Source organism: Myotis brandtii, unplaced genomic scaffold (assembly GCF_000412655.1).
Source record: "Myotis brandtii unplaced genomic scaffold, ASM41265v1 scaffold34, whole genome shotgun sequence".
NCBI lineage: Eukaryota > Metazoa > Chordata > Mammalia > Chiroptera > Vespertilionidae > Myotis > Myotis brandtii.
In genome coordinates, this window is record NW_005363098.1 from 2,062,163 (window position 1) to 2,080,821 (window position 18,659).

An 18,659-nucleotide genomic window follows, 5' to 3' on the forward strand; every position below is an offset into this window, starting at 1 on the left:
GTGTGGTGGTGGGGGGGGGGGGGTTGGGGGGGGGGGGGGGGGGGGGACTGCTCTCCTGTCCCTGCGCAGGGGTGAGCTCCTCTGGACGGTTTGGTTGAGCCAGGCCTCGGAGGTCCTATTCAGTATCCTCCCTACCACTTCACAGCAAAATCAGGAACTAACGTCGCTACACAAGCTCAGCTAAACATGATCAAATATGTGCTGTCTATAAGGGACTCACTTTAAGCCTAGTGACAAATAGGCTGAGAGTGAAAGGATGGAAAAAGACATTCCCTGCAAACAGTAATGAGGAAACAAACTGGCTTCAAGTCAAAACCTGAGGAGAGACAAGGGCACTAGATCTCCACAGAAAGCTCAGTCCACACGGAGATGTGTGAGAGTCGAAAAGTTCACTAAACATAGTGGAGTGGTGGCAGCTGTACTAGTGTAACACTGTGAGTGGACCTAAGGCCACTGACGTGTATGCCAAAAGGTGGCTTTCAGGGAAAATGTTGCCACACAAAAACAATTAGGAACTAAAATGAGTGACTGTCTATTAAGAGGCAATAGGAAACCAGATAAAAATTATCACCCCCAAATTTACCACTTGGGAGCGTGTAGGAATTCTCATGAACAGAGACCCAGGCATTTTGCATTAAAGGTACTTTAAGAAACACAAAAGGCTTAACTGAGATGTGACCGGAGCCTGTGTTACTTATGTCTTTCTACTCATGGAGCAGTCAGCCTTTGTCCACGGGGTTGTGCCATCAGAAAGGAAACCCCACTATTCATTGGCTCTCTTCATTGCTCAGGTGACCTCCACAGCCCAGCCCACTTAAATTCCCGCGGCTGCTTTTAAGCCACCATCAGCAGACTTGACTGCAGTGTTACCTCTGGTCGTAAGACAGGGCCATGGCCCGGATCCCAGCATCGCAGCCTGGGTAGGCAAAGAGCTGCTTGAGGTCAGACACCTGCCAGACCTTGACCACACCGTTGTCTCCTCCTGTGAGCAGGTACTGCCCGTCCCGGCTCAGCTGGATGGCCTGTGAGACAAAGCAACGTTCAGGTGAGATGTGGCTGTAGGGAAATTTCACCTCTGAGTTTGATGAATTCCTACGCAACAGCAGCTACTGCAGCGTAGGGAGAAGGGAGAGACCATGTGGGCTCCTGAGTTTTAGGAAATCGGGAGTCTCAGGAAACTTGCTATTTTTCAAAATCAAATGGACAGTTAGGCCCTGCGTGAGTTTTCTTGTGTTTCCTCTTTAAGGACGAGGCGGCAGACGCTTCCAGTGCTACGGATGCCTCTCAGAGCTGCGTGTCGTGGACTGGGACCAGCACTCTGCAGGATCCTGGGGATGGGCTAGGCACGCTTCGTACCAAGGCCAAGGCCAGGCAGAGAGAGCTCCTGACACGTGTCCCCAGTAAAATGCTGCTGCCTGCAGGGCCTTCACAGCAGGGGGAGGACAATGTGGTAGGAACCAGGACTCCCAGGTACTCACACCCCCAGGCTGAGCATTTTCTTCTTGCCCAGGGCAGACGCGGAATTTATCCTTCCATCCTGTAAAATGGGGCAAAGGCAGACCAGTGCCTGTTGTTATGTGACTGTCTACATTTTCTAATGGTTGAGAAAAATAAAAGAATATTTCATGACAGGTGGAAAATGATATGCATTCCACATTTCAGTGCCCATAAACAAGGGTTGTTGGAACTTAGCCACACCCGCTCGTTTATGGCTCCTCTCACAACAGAATACAGAGCCTGCAAAGCCCACCATATTTACTGTTTGTCCTTCCTACCCCTGGAGCTAATCCTATCTCCACTGCCCTCCGAACCTTCGTTTCCTAGCTTAGTAAGATCCATCGCCTTTCTTAGGGAGGGGACACAGAGTTCTATAAGTTACTGCAACCATCTGTGATCCATCCGCCCGGACACCATGGGCCTGGGAATACTGTGCTAGCAAGCCCGAAAGGATACATCTAACTTCTGATAAATGTATTTATGCTCAGAGTTTCCGTATAGTTGCCTTAAGTCTTTAATCTACTCTTTGCCAATTTTTTAAAAACCTTCGTAAGGATTGTCTCATAGCCATTCAATTCACTTAAATGCCAACTTTTAGTGGTCTCTTAAATATGGCTTACTCTCACGAACACAAAAATCTAAGATATAAAAACCCAAGTGTGGAAGGTAGTTACATATAAGAAGTATTCTCCAAATCTAAACCAAATGTGAACAGTAAGATTTCTCAAAGTAAGTAAAAGTCAATATCCTCTGCCTCCCCTCATTTCACGAGTGGCCGTCTCCGAGGGTCAGGACCTGCAAAGGAGCCTGGGACAGGTAATCATTTGCTACACTTATAGAATCCAGCTGATGAAAATCCATTAACCTTCTGGTTGTGGTTCACTTGAGTTTTATGCTTGAGGCTTTTTACTGGGTAAGCGCTATATAAAAACATAAATTAAAACCATTAATCTTTAACTCTGTTTTAGTAGAGAATCTCTAATCCTAGTTTTGTTTGGAATTACTTTAAACTTGGATTTTTAGGACCATCCATTCATCAGCATCCAGATCATTTGAGTAAGGGAGAAGATGTCTTCTCGGCCTTTCCCGGGAAGGACTTGTCCATTTCTCCTGAGCAGCGCCCTACCTTCCATCCAGACCAACACCCAGGGAGATCTCAAAGTTAACATGCCTCAGCACCAGGAGGGGTTGAGACTCGGGTTCAGTGGGCTCAGAGATGTTCATTCACCTCACCCTCTGAAATCCCGAGTGCTGCGCTGGGGGTGAGCACACCAATCAGGCCTGTAAGTAAGAGGGTCTCCAGCACTGTGCCTGCTGTCTGGGTCCTCCCCCCCTTCTCTACTACTCTCTCCTCTTTCTGCCTCACCTCACTCTTCCTCTCTCGGCTTTTTCTCCTCTATGCTCTCCTTTCCTTTCTCTTCTCATCTCTCTCCACTACACTCTCCTTTTGTTTCTCTTCATCTTTCCTCTTTTATCCACTCTCCTTCTCCCTGCCAGGCAAGCTTACTAATCACAGAGTGCCACCACTTACAATTAGTGTGATAAAGTACAAAAGTGCTGGTGGAAAAGCAATGGATTGTTTAAGCTTGAAACCCAGTGGGAAATATTAGAGGAGAAAAAGCAATGGCTATAGGATAGAGAGGAAAACTAGTGTAAACAAACAGTCTGCAGTAAGCCCCACCACCGCCTCCAGGCACTTCCAGAGCCTTCGGTCCTGACGAGCCCCAGAAGCTGTTAGCCAGCCGGGGATTTCAAATGATTTTACAGATTTATTAGTGTAGCTGACACTATAATCGCAACTCAGAGCGACAGATGATCAGCATTATTATTCCAAAGAGGAAAGGCAACCCTCTGATGGGTACTTGGTTTAAATGAAGTGCTATGGGGAGGAGGGGAAATGAAAGCAGAGTGAGAGTCCCCGCCTGCCTTTGTGGCAGAGGCGGATGCAGCGTGGACATGTGGAGAGAGACCCACGCTACTTACTGAATTAAGAAAGCCATCCCAGAATAAAGGAGCAGCAAGTGCCCTTGAGTTCATCATGGAATCTATAGTTAGGGTTTTACTTGTGAGAAGGGGTGATCAGAAGGGGAGCATTGTGTCATCTAAGCTGCCCTGGTCAGGAGCAACAGTGGATAAATGTCCAGGCTCAGCTAAAACCACACCCAGCGGGCACAGGCTTCCCATCACACTCACCCTGAGCCTCACCAGGAGGCCCAGGTGAGACAAGGACCTGCAAACCCCTTCTCCACCTCGTCCTGAGGGAGGGAGCCCTGTCTTGAAGAGGAAGTGAAACCCTGGAAGGCCCACTAGCATTACCGTTTCTTCACAGCAAAACGGGAAAATGTCTGCCTAATTCAAATCACAATGTGAAATCCAACTCTGTCACCTTGGCAAGACTGGGTCTTATCATCCACGAGAAGTCAAGTCTGGAGCTAGATGCTAATCCTAAATAGTCCTCACCCCCACCAGCCTATAACGAGGAGGCAGGTCTAGGTGTCCTCTGTTCCATTCTTTTAGATTTGATGCTCGGATACAAAAACACTGAGCCCGTGCCCTGGCAAGCCACCCAGAATGGCCCCAAGAGATCTAAGCCAGCCTTTCCAGCTGAGGGCTCCCACACCGAGCAATACGGTCGGCACGGCTGGGACATGCCGTGGTTGGCGGGGTGGATGGAAAAGAGAATCTCAGCAACTCAACAGGGGTTTCTACATGGCCTCTTCCGAATGCTGCCTCGTTGTGGGGTTGCGGGGTGCATGGAAAAGAGAATCTCAGCAACTCAACAGGGGTTTCTTTAAGGAACTCTCTCCCCTCCCCACGTGCCATCCTGAGGTAAGTATCTCAAATCCTGAAGAGTTTGAGTGGCACTCACCCGGATGTTGTCCTCTGTTTCCATGGTGGCCTGCAGCTTTCCGTTCACGCTGAATGTACAGAAGAACCCGTTCTCGTAAAATATGACGCAGTGGCCCTCTCTCGAAGCCTGGATGAGTTTTGGTTTCAGGCAGTTTTCAGGACCCTCCAAAGTCCTTAACAAGTCTCCATTCATGGAATGTATGAGACACGGTCCTTCTGAGAAAGGGGGAAACAAAACGCAAGATTCATTTTAAGGTGGGAACAGCCCACTGCGAATGAATCGTGAGCACAGGTCAAAGGGCATCCCAGAACTGCAGTGCCGTTACAGAAAGCCTTCAGAATGACACATCTTCCCAGTGCCACTGTGCAGAATTCCCTGTGCATGCCGGCAGTCTCACCTTGCCCTTGGGAGAGGAGAGAGCTGAGTCACATACGTGCAAGTTACTCTATGAAATCATTAGGCCAGGAGTGAAGCCAGCAAAGACCTTCCTGTTAAAGGAGCCCTGAAGGCACAGAGTGTGAGAACTGGTCAGGTTGGCAGGTTCTCACTCCGCGTCCTATTCTATGAAGAGAAAGCGGCAAGCACTGCTCTTGAGAAGGTCCTCACAAAGAAAACACATGAATTCTCTGTTTTAAATGACAGTATGCTAATAAGTAAATGTGTGTTTTTCCTACTTTTTCATGTCCATATATAAGTACGTGTATGTATGCAGATGTGTGTATAAAGAATTTTTAATGTTTTGAGAACATTCTTAAAAATGTCATAGACCAATCATAAAATCCCTGTTGATTATTAAACTCACTTTGCTGGTTTTAGCTTGTACAGTCACGTGCATGGTCCCACACCTCAGTGCAAAGCTAGGAATGCAGTATGACAGGTTTATTTACATAGCTAATGGGAATCACATCTAGTCCAAAACCTCATGCTAGCTAAGGATATGTGACACTGTTGGGCATTAGAAGGTAAAAATTCCAGTCGGTATAGAATTTTTGCTATTATCATTAGTGTTTCAATGTTTGGACCAGCTAAAAACATTTAAAAACACAATCCATTGACTATTTAATAAGTCTTGTTACTTAGACTAAGTATTATAGTTCAAAACATAGATAAGGTGACTCAAATACTCCAAGCTTCCCCATGAGATGAGCGTTTTTGTGTGTTCCGAGCATGTGCTCTTGGAATGCCTGCTTGGTATCTTTGGTCTAAATATATGCTGATGTTGCTAGGACAAACCTCCGGGCAGACCAGTTAAGTACCTTTCCACTCCATTCCTGGTGCCATCCTGATTCCTGACTAGACCTGGGATTTGGAAGTTAAAACAGATGGGTCAGGCGCTTCCATTCAGGTGTGAGATGGAGGCAGCCCAGCCAGAGTTCCGAAGAGTAAACAAACATACAAAGATGTCCCTTGTTCCAGCCCCACTGCTTAGAGCAAGGCTGTGAAACAGAACTTCCTGCCGTGAAACAGAACCATGTGTGCTGTCCAATATGGTAGCTACTAGTGAACATTGCACACCTGCAATGTGGCTGGAGCTAGATGCTAAATAGTCCTCATCCCTACCACCCCACCAGCCTATAACGAGGAGACAGGTCTAGGTGTCCTCTATTGCATTATTTTAGATTTGATGCTCAGATACAAAAACACTGAAATGTGGCTGGAGCTAGATGCTAATCCTAAATAGTCCTCATCCTTACCCCCGAATGAAAGCAAACAGCACATGTTTTATGGCAGTGCCACTAACTTACCTGTAGAGCCACTCAGGACCAGGCCGAGCTCAGCGCAGATGGCAGCACAGGTGATCGGGTAGTCATGGCCAGTCAAAATGGCCCGTGGGGTGGTGGTCCCACCTTCAGGAAAAGAGAGATAAAAAGGGCAAATTAATTCAAGTTCACGCAGGGGATTATCTCCCTCTCCTCAGATGAAATGATCAGCAACTTGTTCCTAATTCCCATAATGGCTAAATCTTTTACTTATAGTTTTGGAATTTGTCCAAAAACCCTATTTTAGAACCAGATCCAAACTATATGTTATATTGTGAGGACCACACGTTAAATGTGTAATCCTTATGTAATTATCAGGCAGCAATGGTTGAAACCTCAGGGTAAAGCAAGTCAGAAATCTGCATTATAAAATGCCTCAGGTACTCTCCCAATATAAATATAAGCCCCCTGATCAGATGATTTATGGATGGATGACTATAAAAGTAGGGATTTAGGCTTGATTCACATTTCAAAGAGAAGCAGCCGCCTTTTCTCCTTCTTCCTCCTCCTCCTCCTCCTCTGTGGGCCACCGAGACCCCGCCACAAGGAAGACAGTTCTGAGTAGGATTCCTGGTGTCTCAAGGCAGCCCCTCTTAAATATCTACCATCTTTACTAAGCATATGTATGTTCCTCATATATAAATCTCGGAGTATATTTCTCTATGATTCAGTCAAAAAACAAAGAGAAAAAAGCTCCTACATGTAATTCTACTGGTAGTGCTTAAAAATCAGGGAGGCGGTGAAGAGGACAGAGGAGGGGTACCCAAGTAACGGGAGCTACTGCAGAGCATCCTCACAGGTAGGAGGAGCCATCCTGTACCTCGGTCACAAGCGAAAGAGAAAACTGGCTGATAAGGAACCCACACCATGACTGGCCCCAGCACAGAAAAGGAAAACAAAGATGGGCTTCGTTTGTGGCTTGATTCATGCTGAGCCACAAGGATAAACTGAATTCCATAGCCCAAAGATACTATTTTAAGACTAAACGAGCCCTTTATTTCTATAGTCACTAAGAACCAAGACACAAAAGCCTTTACAAGTGGGACTGTCGGGAGCAGGGTGTCAGCATTCTTAGATTTCCTTGACCTGGCTGGTTTCACAGTATTATTGAGAAATAATACTGAATAATCGAAATGGGACAAATGCGCTTAGAAAGTAGGTCACTGCCACCAGCTGTGGAACTCTGCAGGGAAGAGTAACTTGTCATTCTAACCCAGACATGTGGCTGTCCTTGGTACAGTCACACTGAGGAGAGACCTGGTGGGTCAGGGAAAATCCAGCAGGATCCTAATGTCCTTGAAAAGGCAAACACATTTCACTCCAAAGCAGTGGTTTTTACAATGGGTCCATGGGTTCTCTGAAATTTCATGCAAAATGTATGTACATGCCCATGTTTTTTCTGGAAGGATGGGGGAGTGGGGAGATAGGTTTCACTGAATGCACGGGTATCCATGACCAGAAGCAGGTGAAGAGTGTCTACTATGAAGACACTTCCCCCGGAGCCTGCAGTTACTTCACATCTTGTCATTACACATAATCACTACCGCATGTCACTGGAGGACACAATGACAGCTGTGTCCACAGTGTCCTCCGTGGCTTTTGGTGACCATGGGTCCCTGTGAGTGAGACTGCAGCATAGCAAACTGCACCACACTGGCCTGCTGCGTGTGGCCTGACCTGGAGCTGGCTGACCTGCTTAGTGATAAAGGGAGACCTCAAAAAACCTATGAAAAAGCAAAGGAGAATAAGAAGGTTGATTTGATTCCAAGTTTCAAAACTCCTCTGGGGAGGGAACCCTACCTTAATTACAAAGTTTACTTGACATTTTTCCAAACAAGAAAGAATCTGTCACAAAGACAACTTTTTTTTTCCCCCTGAAAAAAGTAGACAAATTTGGGGAAATTTTTAAGAAAAGAAACACATAATTTAAGCCAATCTGAATTGCTTAATTTTCTGTTAGAGATAAGTCTTGCTACAGAAATGAGAAATAGGTGTTATGTATTTTTAAAGTTACCAATACTTTCACCCTCATTCATGCTTCCTCCCTTTCCCAAGATGCTCTACATTCCACAAAAATACCTACAATGTTATTTTTGAAACTAATGTCTAATTATATCAGCAACTTATTTAAAATCAAGAATTAAAATCATTAAGATCTAAGGCATACATTTTCAGTGATTACTCTTCTGTTTTCATAAGTCAACCATTTTAAGGGGGGGAGGGGGAGTGAGATTTGTGTTTTAATTTGAATTGTCTTGGAATTCCTTAGTGGTAAATTAAGGTTTGAAGGAAAACGGATGGCAACTGAAAACAACCTAAGTGTCAACCAAAGTAAACACAGGGCAGATGGGTAATGGCAGACCCAGAGAACACTATCACCTAAGCATGTCAAGGCTAACTTTTCTTTTCCTAGAGCGAAGAATACTTTCTCAGGAACATGGGGAGGAAGTGAGAATATTGCTGACAACTATTTCTTTCATGCAAAACAGTTCGAATATTGAGAATTTTCTATGACTATAAAGCCTACCAATTAACCCCATAAAGTGAGTTAAGGTATAAGCATTATTTTCTATAAACTCATAATTAAAATTTTAATAAATATGCTCTACTTGCAAAATACTAGTTTCCAATAATCCACGCTATACCAATCATGTTTGCCTCTACACACATACGATGAAATTTCAAAACAGAATAAAGGTTTTTTCTTTTCCTAGGCCCAATCTCTAAATAAAGAACTGTTCAATGCTACGATGTTGGCTTCAAAGTTTGGCAAAATGTTCTCTAACCCAGGAAGCAGGTCAGACAGTTCAGGAAATACAGGGGGGAAAAAAAAGGGAAGGAAAAGAAAAACAACAAATTAAAAGCATAAGGGCAGACTTATAATCATTGGGTTCTTCTCAGGTAACTGGTTTCACAAACACTCACTGAATTTCCAGTAAAAAGATTGTGCTACTTAACTTCCCTCCCTTTAGGAAACACACATTAATGGCCTTTAAAAATCCACATATGACAACATAAGAAGAAACAGCATTTTCCCTAAGAAAAGCTGTTTTCAGTCTTGCTTAAAAACGGACTTTGTATTCCCTTATTATCTGCTGTGTAAATTGAGTGTTCTTTTTATTTTCTCATCAAAAACTCTGTTCAAAATAAATACTTGTGGATTTTTATAAATGCAAAGAAGCCAAATGTTCTAAATATTAATATTTCACTATAGTGAATAGAATTCTATAATATGGGATTTAAACCCAACAGGTTCAAACTGTTTAAGTTTGCCAGGTATTTCGGGAACTTCTTATACTGAAGCTACTAAGGGTAGAGGGCATACTCAGAGGCAGAACACAGACCTACTGGTATATGTGGCTCAGAATTGATTCCTCTGTAGTTACACGGTTATACATCACCTGGATCCCAGAGCCCAAGCAATCACCTCCCACAGAAAAGAAAGGCAAAACCCTACATATCTGTGTATATTTCTGCTTGCAAAGCCTAGAAACAAAATCTAGAAACCATATAACTCATGCTCACTGCAGCACCCACCTAGACTGCCCCTCCCGACTACTTGTCAGCCCACAGACTTACTACCGAGGGGGAAATCAGCTCCAGGAAGACAATACTGGCCACATATTACTTTTTCAAAGACCCCCAAAGCTATCACCATCTCTCACTGACGTCTCCAAACCAAATAAAGAACAAGAGGGGAAAAAGTCTTCTGGAAAATATCAGGCGAATTCTTTGATAAAAGTTTGCAGTAGTTAATGGATACCAAAAGTCCCACTGTTGCTGGCTGAGATAGCAGGATCCACTGAAAGCTAGATCACAAAGCGGAGCAGATCCCCTTAAGAACCTTTTAAAGTCTTAGTGCTTGAAAAATCGTCATGGCTTTCAATAAAGCCGAGAGAAAAATTTATCTTGATGCTAGTTTAAGGGGCTACATGTCAAACTCATCTCAAAGAAAAATAAAAAGAGAAAGAGGATAGACTCTTGGACTGCCTTGAAAAGCTTGAGCAATTACTTCAAAGGAAAGGGGGTCTTTGTCCCGAGAGCAGGTTTATGACCACTGGTGCAAATCCACCAAAGGCTGAAAGGGATGCTCGGCGCATCTTTATGGACGGCCTTAAAGGAAGATGAACAAGTCAAAGGAGATTAAAGACAGGCCGAATCCCGCCACTGATACCAGGACGCACCGGTTTTTACAGATGTGCTTTGCTCCGCGCACAACACTAAGGATCAGCAGTAACTTATATATTGTTGTAACAACCCACTGCATTGACAAGATCTCCATATGATCAGTTAACATTGATATTGGATCTGTGCTTTAAAATACCAGGTGAAATGTTTACACCATTAGGTAGAATAACAAATGTTTTTATTAAATGTGTTTCTTTGGTGCCCTCATAATACTAAGTGTATTTCTCCATCAAATGGACTCTGAACTACTTACAGTTATACCTGAGAGAAGAAGAGACAGTAATTTATTTAGTATCCTGCTCATAAATATCCGATGAGAAAAATATTTCAAAGGCTCTGTTTCCATTAAGGCAAAAGGGACTAATAATCCAGGTAAAAATAGACCTGACACAGATTTCTGGCAAATTTTGAATTACATTTTTAAAAATGAATGAAGTTTTTGGTATTTCTGGCATCATCTCAGTCTTATGAAAATTACATTACCTTACAGTGCATTGCAAAGTTCTCATTAGCAGTTTAAATATTTTATACCACCAATTATAAAATGAAGCACGGTTTAACATTTCCTTATTCTTATTTTTGTAGAAATAAAATTAGTTCTTCCAATTAATGCTTAGTTTAGAGATTCCTGTGCCAGAAGCTAACACATCTCCTTTGTTAATTCATTCATTCCTTCACTCATCCATTCACTTAGTAACATTTATTGGGTATATATTTTGTGCAATGTACTATGGAAACAAGGCGGGGAATAAAATGTGGCCTGCATTTGTAAGTAACTTGATTTCAAATGGTCACTGATCAGGTTTTGTCGACCTTCCGGTAAACCTGCAAATTACATATATCTCTGTAATTGGAAATGTCCAAAAGCTGCACTGACTATTACGGAAGTCCAAACTATTACAGCTGAATTTTTATACAAAATTAACATCAATAAAGTCTTCAAAAGAACCCCCCACACAACTGATATAATTTCCCACAGTAAAACCTAATAGCATCTGATCTCTTAGAGAGGTAAAAACAAAACATGAAACCTGGCTTTGTTAAAAAAAATCATTTCAATAGAATACTCATGTTGAAAGAAAATACGGTTACCAGAGGGAAGGGAGTGGAGTGGGGTAGAAAGGGTAAAGGGGACCAATTATATGGTCATGGAAGATGATTTAACTTTGGGAGGTGGGCACACAAAGCAATATACAAATGATATACCAAAGAAATGTACACTTGAAACCTATATGATCCTATTAACCAATGTCATCCCCAATAAATTTAATTAAAAATAAAATAAATAAAAGAAAATGTTTAAGAATCTAAATAAAGTTATCAAGTATATGTATTTTTTTAAAATCTAAGTATTATACATTACTATATGCCAGTCATTTCCTAAAGATGGATACTTCTGTTTTACAGATGCCTTTTGCTCCATTTTAATTATATTTTGATTACTTGAGAGGACTCATTGAGAATAAATATCATGTAAAAACTGAATACTAAGCTTTCTCATGTGACTCATCATAATAGTAAATCAAGAAAAAAAAAAGACTTTTCTGAAGTGGAAATGAGGTTAGCTATTAAATGTTTCTTAAACCTGTCCCATTAACTTCCTAATTTTTCTTTTCTGTTTCAAATTTTGAGAAGTTTATTGGGGTGATATTGGTTAATAAAATAGGTTTCAAGTATACAGGTCTATAATACATCATTTGTATTGTGTGTTTACCACCCAAAGTCAAGTCTCCTTCTGTCACCATTTATCCCCCCTATACCTTCTCTTCTACCTCCCCGCAACCCCCTTAATCCTCTGGTAATCACCATACTATTGCCTCTGTCTATGAGGGTTTTTTTTTTCTTTTCTTAATCCCTTCAGCTTTTGCATCTAGCCCTCAAAACTACTCCCCTCTAATAGTTGTCAGTCTGTTCTCTGTACTTCCTAATTTTTCAATGGGCATTATAATACTATATTGTAATTATGCAAAGAGAAACTATTTGAAATTTGTTCTATTCATTCTATCTCCACCAAGTCTTCCCCTTCCTCTTGGTTTATAATCTTTCTCTTCCTCTATGATATATAATTATATATTACATATGTAATATATAGTTTATATGCATATATATAGTTTATGACAATGGAATCATCCTCTAAGACTACATTAGAAAATGGGTTTGTGTAGATATGTATCTATAATTGTACAGGCAAAGTTATAACTCTTAATGTGCAATATTAAAAAAACAACAAAATCCTATCATAACAAATACTAACATAAGAACACAGTATAACAAAATTATCTCTGTATTGTCCTTTGCAGATACTGAGAGAGCTTTAGTGAAAGGGTTGCACCAAACTGTCTACAGCTGACAGTCCTTTTAAGTGGTTAAGAATGGTGCCAATGGCTTCCAGACCTGAGTTTGAATTCAGCCTCCAGCATTGCTAGCTCTGTGACCCTTGTTGGGCAAGTTTTTATAGTTAGAGTAAGATGCAGGAGCTTCAAGGTCAGGGGGAAACGTAAAGGCATATTTATAATCCCTCTGTGCCTCAGCTATAAAGCAAGGGAAACAGTAGTCACCACACAGGACCACTATGAGGATTAATGAGCTGGTGTGTAAAGTGCTGAGAATGCGCCTGGCATGTAGTGAGCACCCAGGAAGCAGGAGCAATAGAATGATGCATATTTTCACCCAGCTTCTGTAGCTGTATATGGGTTTCTATTAACATAAACACTATACAATTCTGCCTCCAATAAAGAATGCAGATAGAACAGTTACTGATATGCAATCTTATTCATATTTGTTGATATACAAAATTAAGCTTTTTATGAATAGTAATTAAAAGTAAAAACTATTTTTTTAATCTATCTATCCTAAATACCCAAGTCACATAATATTCTTTGTAATATGTCCTCCTTAACATTTTATTTTTAATCCTCACTTGAGGATATGTTTATTGATTTTAGAGAGTAAGGAAGGAGCGGGGGAAGAGGGAGAGAAACATCATTGTGAGAGAGAAACACTGATAGGTTGCCTCCCATATGTACGTGCCCCAACCAGGGATCAAACTCACAACCTACGTATGTGCCCTAACTGGTATCGAACCCACAACCTTTTGGTGCACGGCACAATGCTCCAACCACCTGAGCTATCCACCCAGGGCTCCTCCTTAACATTTTAAAGGTTCCTTTGTTAAAGATACATAAGTAAGGCACTAGTGAGAATTATAGAGGGTTTTCACATCTTTAGCTATTAGAAACATTCTGGACTTGATCCCAAAAGCAGACAACAAAAGCAAAAAATGAATAGTGAGGCCTAAATCAAATGGAAAAGCTTCTGTTCAGCAAAGGAAACCACCAACAAAAATGAAAAAGCTACCTATGAAATGGGAGAAAATATTTGCAAATCACATATCTGATAAGGGGGCTAATATCCAAAATATCTAAAGACCTCATACAATTCAGCAAAAAAAAAACAAAACAAAAAAAAACCCACACAAAAAAACCAAACCCATCACACACACAACCACCCCCCCCAATCTGTTTAAAAAATGAGCAGAGTTTCTGAACAGACATTGTTCCAAAGAAGACCTACAGATGGCCAACAGGTACATAAAAGGTGTTCCACATAATTAATCATCAGGAAAACGCAAATCAAAACCACAATGAGATATAACCTTACACTTATTAGAATGGCTATTATCCAAAAGACAAGAAATAACAAGTGCTGGCAAGGATGTGGAGAAAAAGAAACCTTTGTGCACTGTTAGTGGGAATGTAAGCTGTGCAGTCGCTGTGGAAAACAGTATGGAGGTTCCTCAGAAAATTAAAAGTAGATTTACCATATGATCCAGCAATTCCACTTCTGGGTATTTATCCAACGGAAACAAAAACACTAACTTGAAAAGATATCTGCACCCCCATGTTTAGTCAGCATTACTTACAATAGTCAAGACATGAAAACAACCTAAGTGCCCAGCGATGGATGAATGTATAAAGAAAATGTGGTTTATGTACACAATGGAATATTGTGCAGCAACAATAAAAAAGGAAAAGCTGCCATTTGAGACAACCTGGATAGACCTGGGCATTATGCGAAGGAAGTCAGACAGAAAAAGACAAATACCATAGAATCAAACTTATTGTGAAATCTTAAAAAAAAAAGAAGAAGAAAAAAGCTCTTAGATGCGGAGTACAGACTGGTGGTTGCTAAAGATGGGGGTAGGGAAAATTGGCAAAGGCAGTCAAAAGGTAGAAACCTGCACTTGCACAATAAATAGGTCCTGGGGATGTAATGGGCAGCATGGTGGCTATAATGAACAACACTGTACTGCGTATTTGAAATTTGCTGAAAGTAGATCTTAAAAGTTCTCATGAAAAGGAAAAATCTGTAACTGTGTGGTGATGGATGTTAACTAGACATACTGTGGTGATCAATTTGCAATATATACATGTATCGAATCAGGATGTTGCACAACTGAAACTAATATTATACGTCAATTACATATCAATTAATAAAAACAGAAAACATCCTGACCCCACTCACCCCAAGGAAATAAAGCAATCTCTAAGGTGTAGAAAGTTACAAACTACAAGACTGTAAGCGAAAAAGATCAACAGTCATGAAGCCCTAAGCCATGAGGGGGAAAATGGCTTCTGAGGATTTTTTCTATCTAGGAACACTTCAAATCCAAAATCAAAAGTCGGATTGAACCTATTTGAAGGCAACAAAAATAACTTTAAAAGATAGGGCAATTGCTGTTTTATAAAAGAAATCAACAGAGGCATTTAAGTACTTACTTTCCTATAAAAATAGGTCTCTTTTCATAAATCCTCAGGAATAACTAAAGTGTAATATGAGGTACATATGGCCAAAGCTGCCATATAATTTCTCTAATGAGGCCAACTTTGGGGAAGGTGATAAAGTCAGTCTAATATGTTTTTCCAGGAGGTATTAATTAAATCTATCATTAGTAGTTCTACAATAATGTCTCTCTCACACACACGCATGCACTTTTACAATATTCTAAAAGAAGAAGAACCCAGCTTTAGGCGAAAAGGAGGGAGGAAGTAGCTTACAATTTCAGAGTATATTCAGTCCCAATTAAATGAAAGAAGACATTCAAAATTTTCTTTGAGAGCCTATACAACAATACTTAGTTGACTAAAGGGAATCTGTACCTTCTTAAATTAATTCCAGCACTTGTTTGAAATTAAATTTCCTATCTGAGCATATAGTATTAGACAAACAGCTTTCTTTGGTGTGGCACTATGAGAGTCTACATATGAAGACACTCAGCTTCAACTTGAGGGCATAAATCATCAGTTCTTCTGTTCTCATATTTATATGGCTATAGTCTACGGGCTGAATGGTATAGTCATTTTTTCTCTGCAACTAAACAAGGTAAATAAATGTGATATATTGGCACATCACCCCGCCACTCTGCATATGGTGCACATTAAGGTTGTATTCATTTGCCATATGAATATAATTCCTTTTACCACATCTACTATTAGTTACAAGCAGTAAATACAGAGTTGTTTTGCTGGAACTTGAGGGCCTGCATTACATCATGGAGCACTAAACATCCTGGACCTTCTGGAGAATTTCATAGACGTAGTTTTAATGTCACCTGAACTCGAACACTGCCAACGTATTGTTTCAAACCCTACTTGATGAATTCTTCAAGGAAGAAAAACAAGGGCAGTCTCAGTGTTTGTTCAAAGGTACACACCAAAAATAGGGCTACAGGAAAGCTCCCGATGAGACATACAAAAACTCATGTTGTTGACAAAAGAATAGATCAAGAGTCACATCCAAGGTATAAAAAGGCTACTTGTTGCAAACATTGCTTTTCTATTCAGAATTTAGTGAACGTAAGGAACCTAAAGTTAAAATATCATCCAAAGAATTTTCTCCAACTATAGCTTACTAAAGACCTGGGGTCAATAAGAATTTAAATCTCATGATAAACTGTGATGCTTTATTTCACTGGGCATATATTTAGCTCACTTTCTCCTTAAACAAAATATTATCAAGTTCCAAATCCAGGTCAGCATGGGGCATAAGAAAGAAGAAAGTGAGTTATTTTACAAATTCTTATGGTTCAACACATATGCATACATCTTGACATTTGGGTCCCATAAATAATACATCACAGGCAATTAAAAACAAAGTACACCTGTCTTATCAAGTGCTGATTTTCAAATTTACTAACATTAAGTCCCCAAATGCATCCAGCAGATGGTGCTCTAGGACATCTACAGTTTGTGGTGAGTCTAACCTTACTTTGGCAAGACAAAGAATAAGGATTTATCAGTGGCTTCAATAAAACATATTAGGCTTTATGATAAAAAGAACATAATTCCTCAATATGTGCACAAAAATACATATGCATAAGACATGTGCACAGAGGCAACCAGTAAATATTTCACACCTGGATGATACTACTTTAGTTATGGACTTGATGAGTAGTCAGTCTATGTATATCTGGTATTTATGCTCATATGGCAAGTGTTATGGACTTGATGAGTAGTCTATGTATATCTGGTATTTATGCTCATATGGCAAGATCATTCTAAATTCATTAAAAAAAATTTAGAATGCCTTAAAGTTAGAATTCATTTTTAATTATAGCAAGAATGCCTCATTAGGGTGATACTAGTAAAATTAACAACAGTAGGATTTACGGTAATGACTTAAGTGATTGATGAGAGTATAACAAAATGAAGTTTTAGACAGAGAAAAAAAACAGGGCAGCTATGGCATACAGTACTTTAAAAAGCAGCTCTGTGGTCTGTTAGTGCTAGCCTTATGGTTAATAAAACCTTCTTTCTAATTAACGGTGCTGAAATATTCTTAAAGAACAGAATCCCGGTGTTATGAAAAAAAAACTTAGCTTTTTCTTTCTTTCAGTAGACGCCATGCCCATAAAGAAGAAAGCTGACATAGATTAGCATGTCTGATTGCAATGAGGAAAAAAAATGCCACCTTTCAATCAAATCAAAAACAGAACGTGAGAATGGAAAACTACTTTACCAAAATACTATACACACAAATCTACACAACAACCTCACAGTCAGGAACCATTTGCTTCTAAAACTAATCAACTGTGGCTTTAAAAAAATCGCTCAGATAGCTAAAAATACTTAAATACTTACTTTTAATAAGCATTTAATTTGAATTTTATGGTCTATTAATACAATATAAAATGGTGGATAAATAACGATTTTGGAAATTTTCATCTTGCTTGTAAGATCATTTCAAAGTTTTAAAATATTTAATTGTCAACTGAATGTATTGGGCAGCATTTTCTCCATTTTGAAGGAAAAAGGATTATTTCAGGAAAAGCATTTTGGTGGACAAGATTTGGTTCAAAAAACACACAAAGTGCTCGGGCAAAGATATGATTCCAAACAAAAACATCTTTCATTGAAATGTTCTTGGTTGATTTTATTTTTAAAAGTCACAACTAAATGGAATCCTATGTTAATTTTCTTTTCCTGGGGAAACTGCATTCCACAGGAGATAACCCGCACAAGACAACAGACGGAGAAGAACACCTCTCTGCTGTGCAGGCGAGCAAGGCTTTGCCACAGAATCCAGATTTCAGAGAACACGCGTATCCTTTCATAAACCCCAAATTGTACCACATAGAGAGTTAGCCTGACTTTGCCCAACCAATATGCATATTAATATGATTTTAAAAAATAGTAATAAAGCTATTAACTTTACATATAGCACTAAGGTTTATAGAAAATGCTGTAAGCTTATGATCTCAGCAAGTAAAATTATTAGCTTATTCTCGTAATTTTTGAAATAAAAAGTGCACAAAATACTTGAATAAGATCTATGAAATGCCTAAAAAGCAACACCCTAGTTTTTTTTAAATTTACCTATTTTCCCTTCAAGCAAGAAAAGTCTAAATTCAAAAATTTAAGTTGAGGCATTGTGTGCATTTATAGACCACAGTGCAATTATATATATATAAAAGCCTGACCATCTCTTAAAGAACACTTACACTGCATCCAACAGATATAATACAGGAATAAACACAGCCTGAAATTCCTCATCTGAAAGGCTCTGACTTCGGTGACTGCTTCGTGGAGCCATCAATGAGCCAGAGGCTTATAAAATCTGAACCAGCTTGCATGAATCCTTAAAACACACGGTGAAATGTCTCTCTCTCTCTTTCTTTCTCTCTCTCGTCATTTTGTTTTGAAAAGCTTTAACTGGGTTGTTCATTTTTCTATTCTAATGTGCGATATTCTCATTATATGAAAAAGTGCCTATTTGTCTTTCTCCCAGATCCACCCTTCAAAGCTAAAGCAAAATTAAATTGGGACATCAGAGGCTAGAAAAGGGCCAGAAAGGACGAGGTTCAC

General features: G+C 40.2%; 1 protein-coding gene across 4 annotated transcripts in view; it reads right to left on the reverse strand.

Moving 5' to 3' along the window:
- Positions 1–18,659, reverse strand: part of LRBA (LPS-responsive vesicle trafficking, beach and anchor containing) — a 566,714-nt gene that overhangs the window by 1,757 nt on the left and 546,298 nt on the right. For all 4 annotated transcript variants that reach the window (XM_005871408.2, XM_014543868.1, XM_014543867.1 and 1 more), the window contains exons 54-56: positions 6,094–6,195; positions 4,367–4,563; positions 871–1,022 (exon numbers count right to left, since the gene is read on the reverse strand). In XM_005871408.2, coding sequence (XP_005871470.1) covers positions 871–1,022; positions 4,367–4,563; positions 6,094–6,195 — 451 coding nt within the window. The remainder of the gene's footprint in view (positions 1–870; positions 1,023–4,366; positions 4,564–6,093; positions 6,196–18,659) is intronic.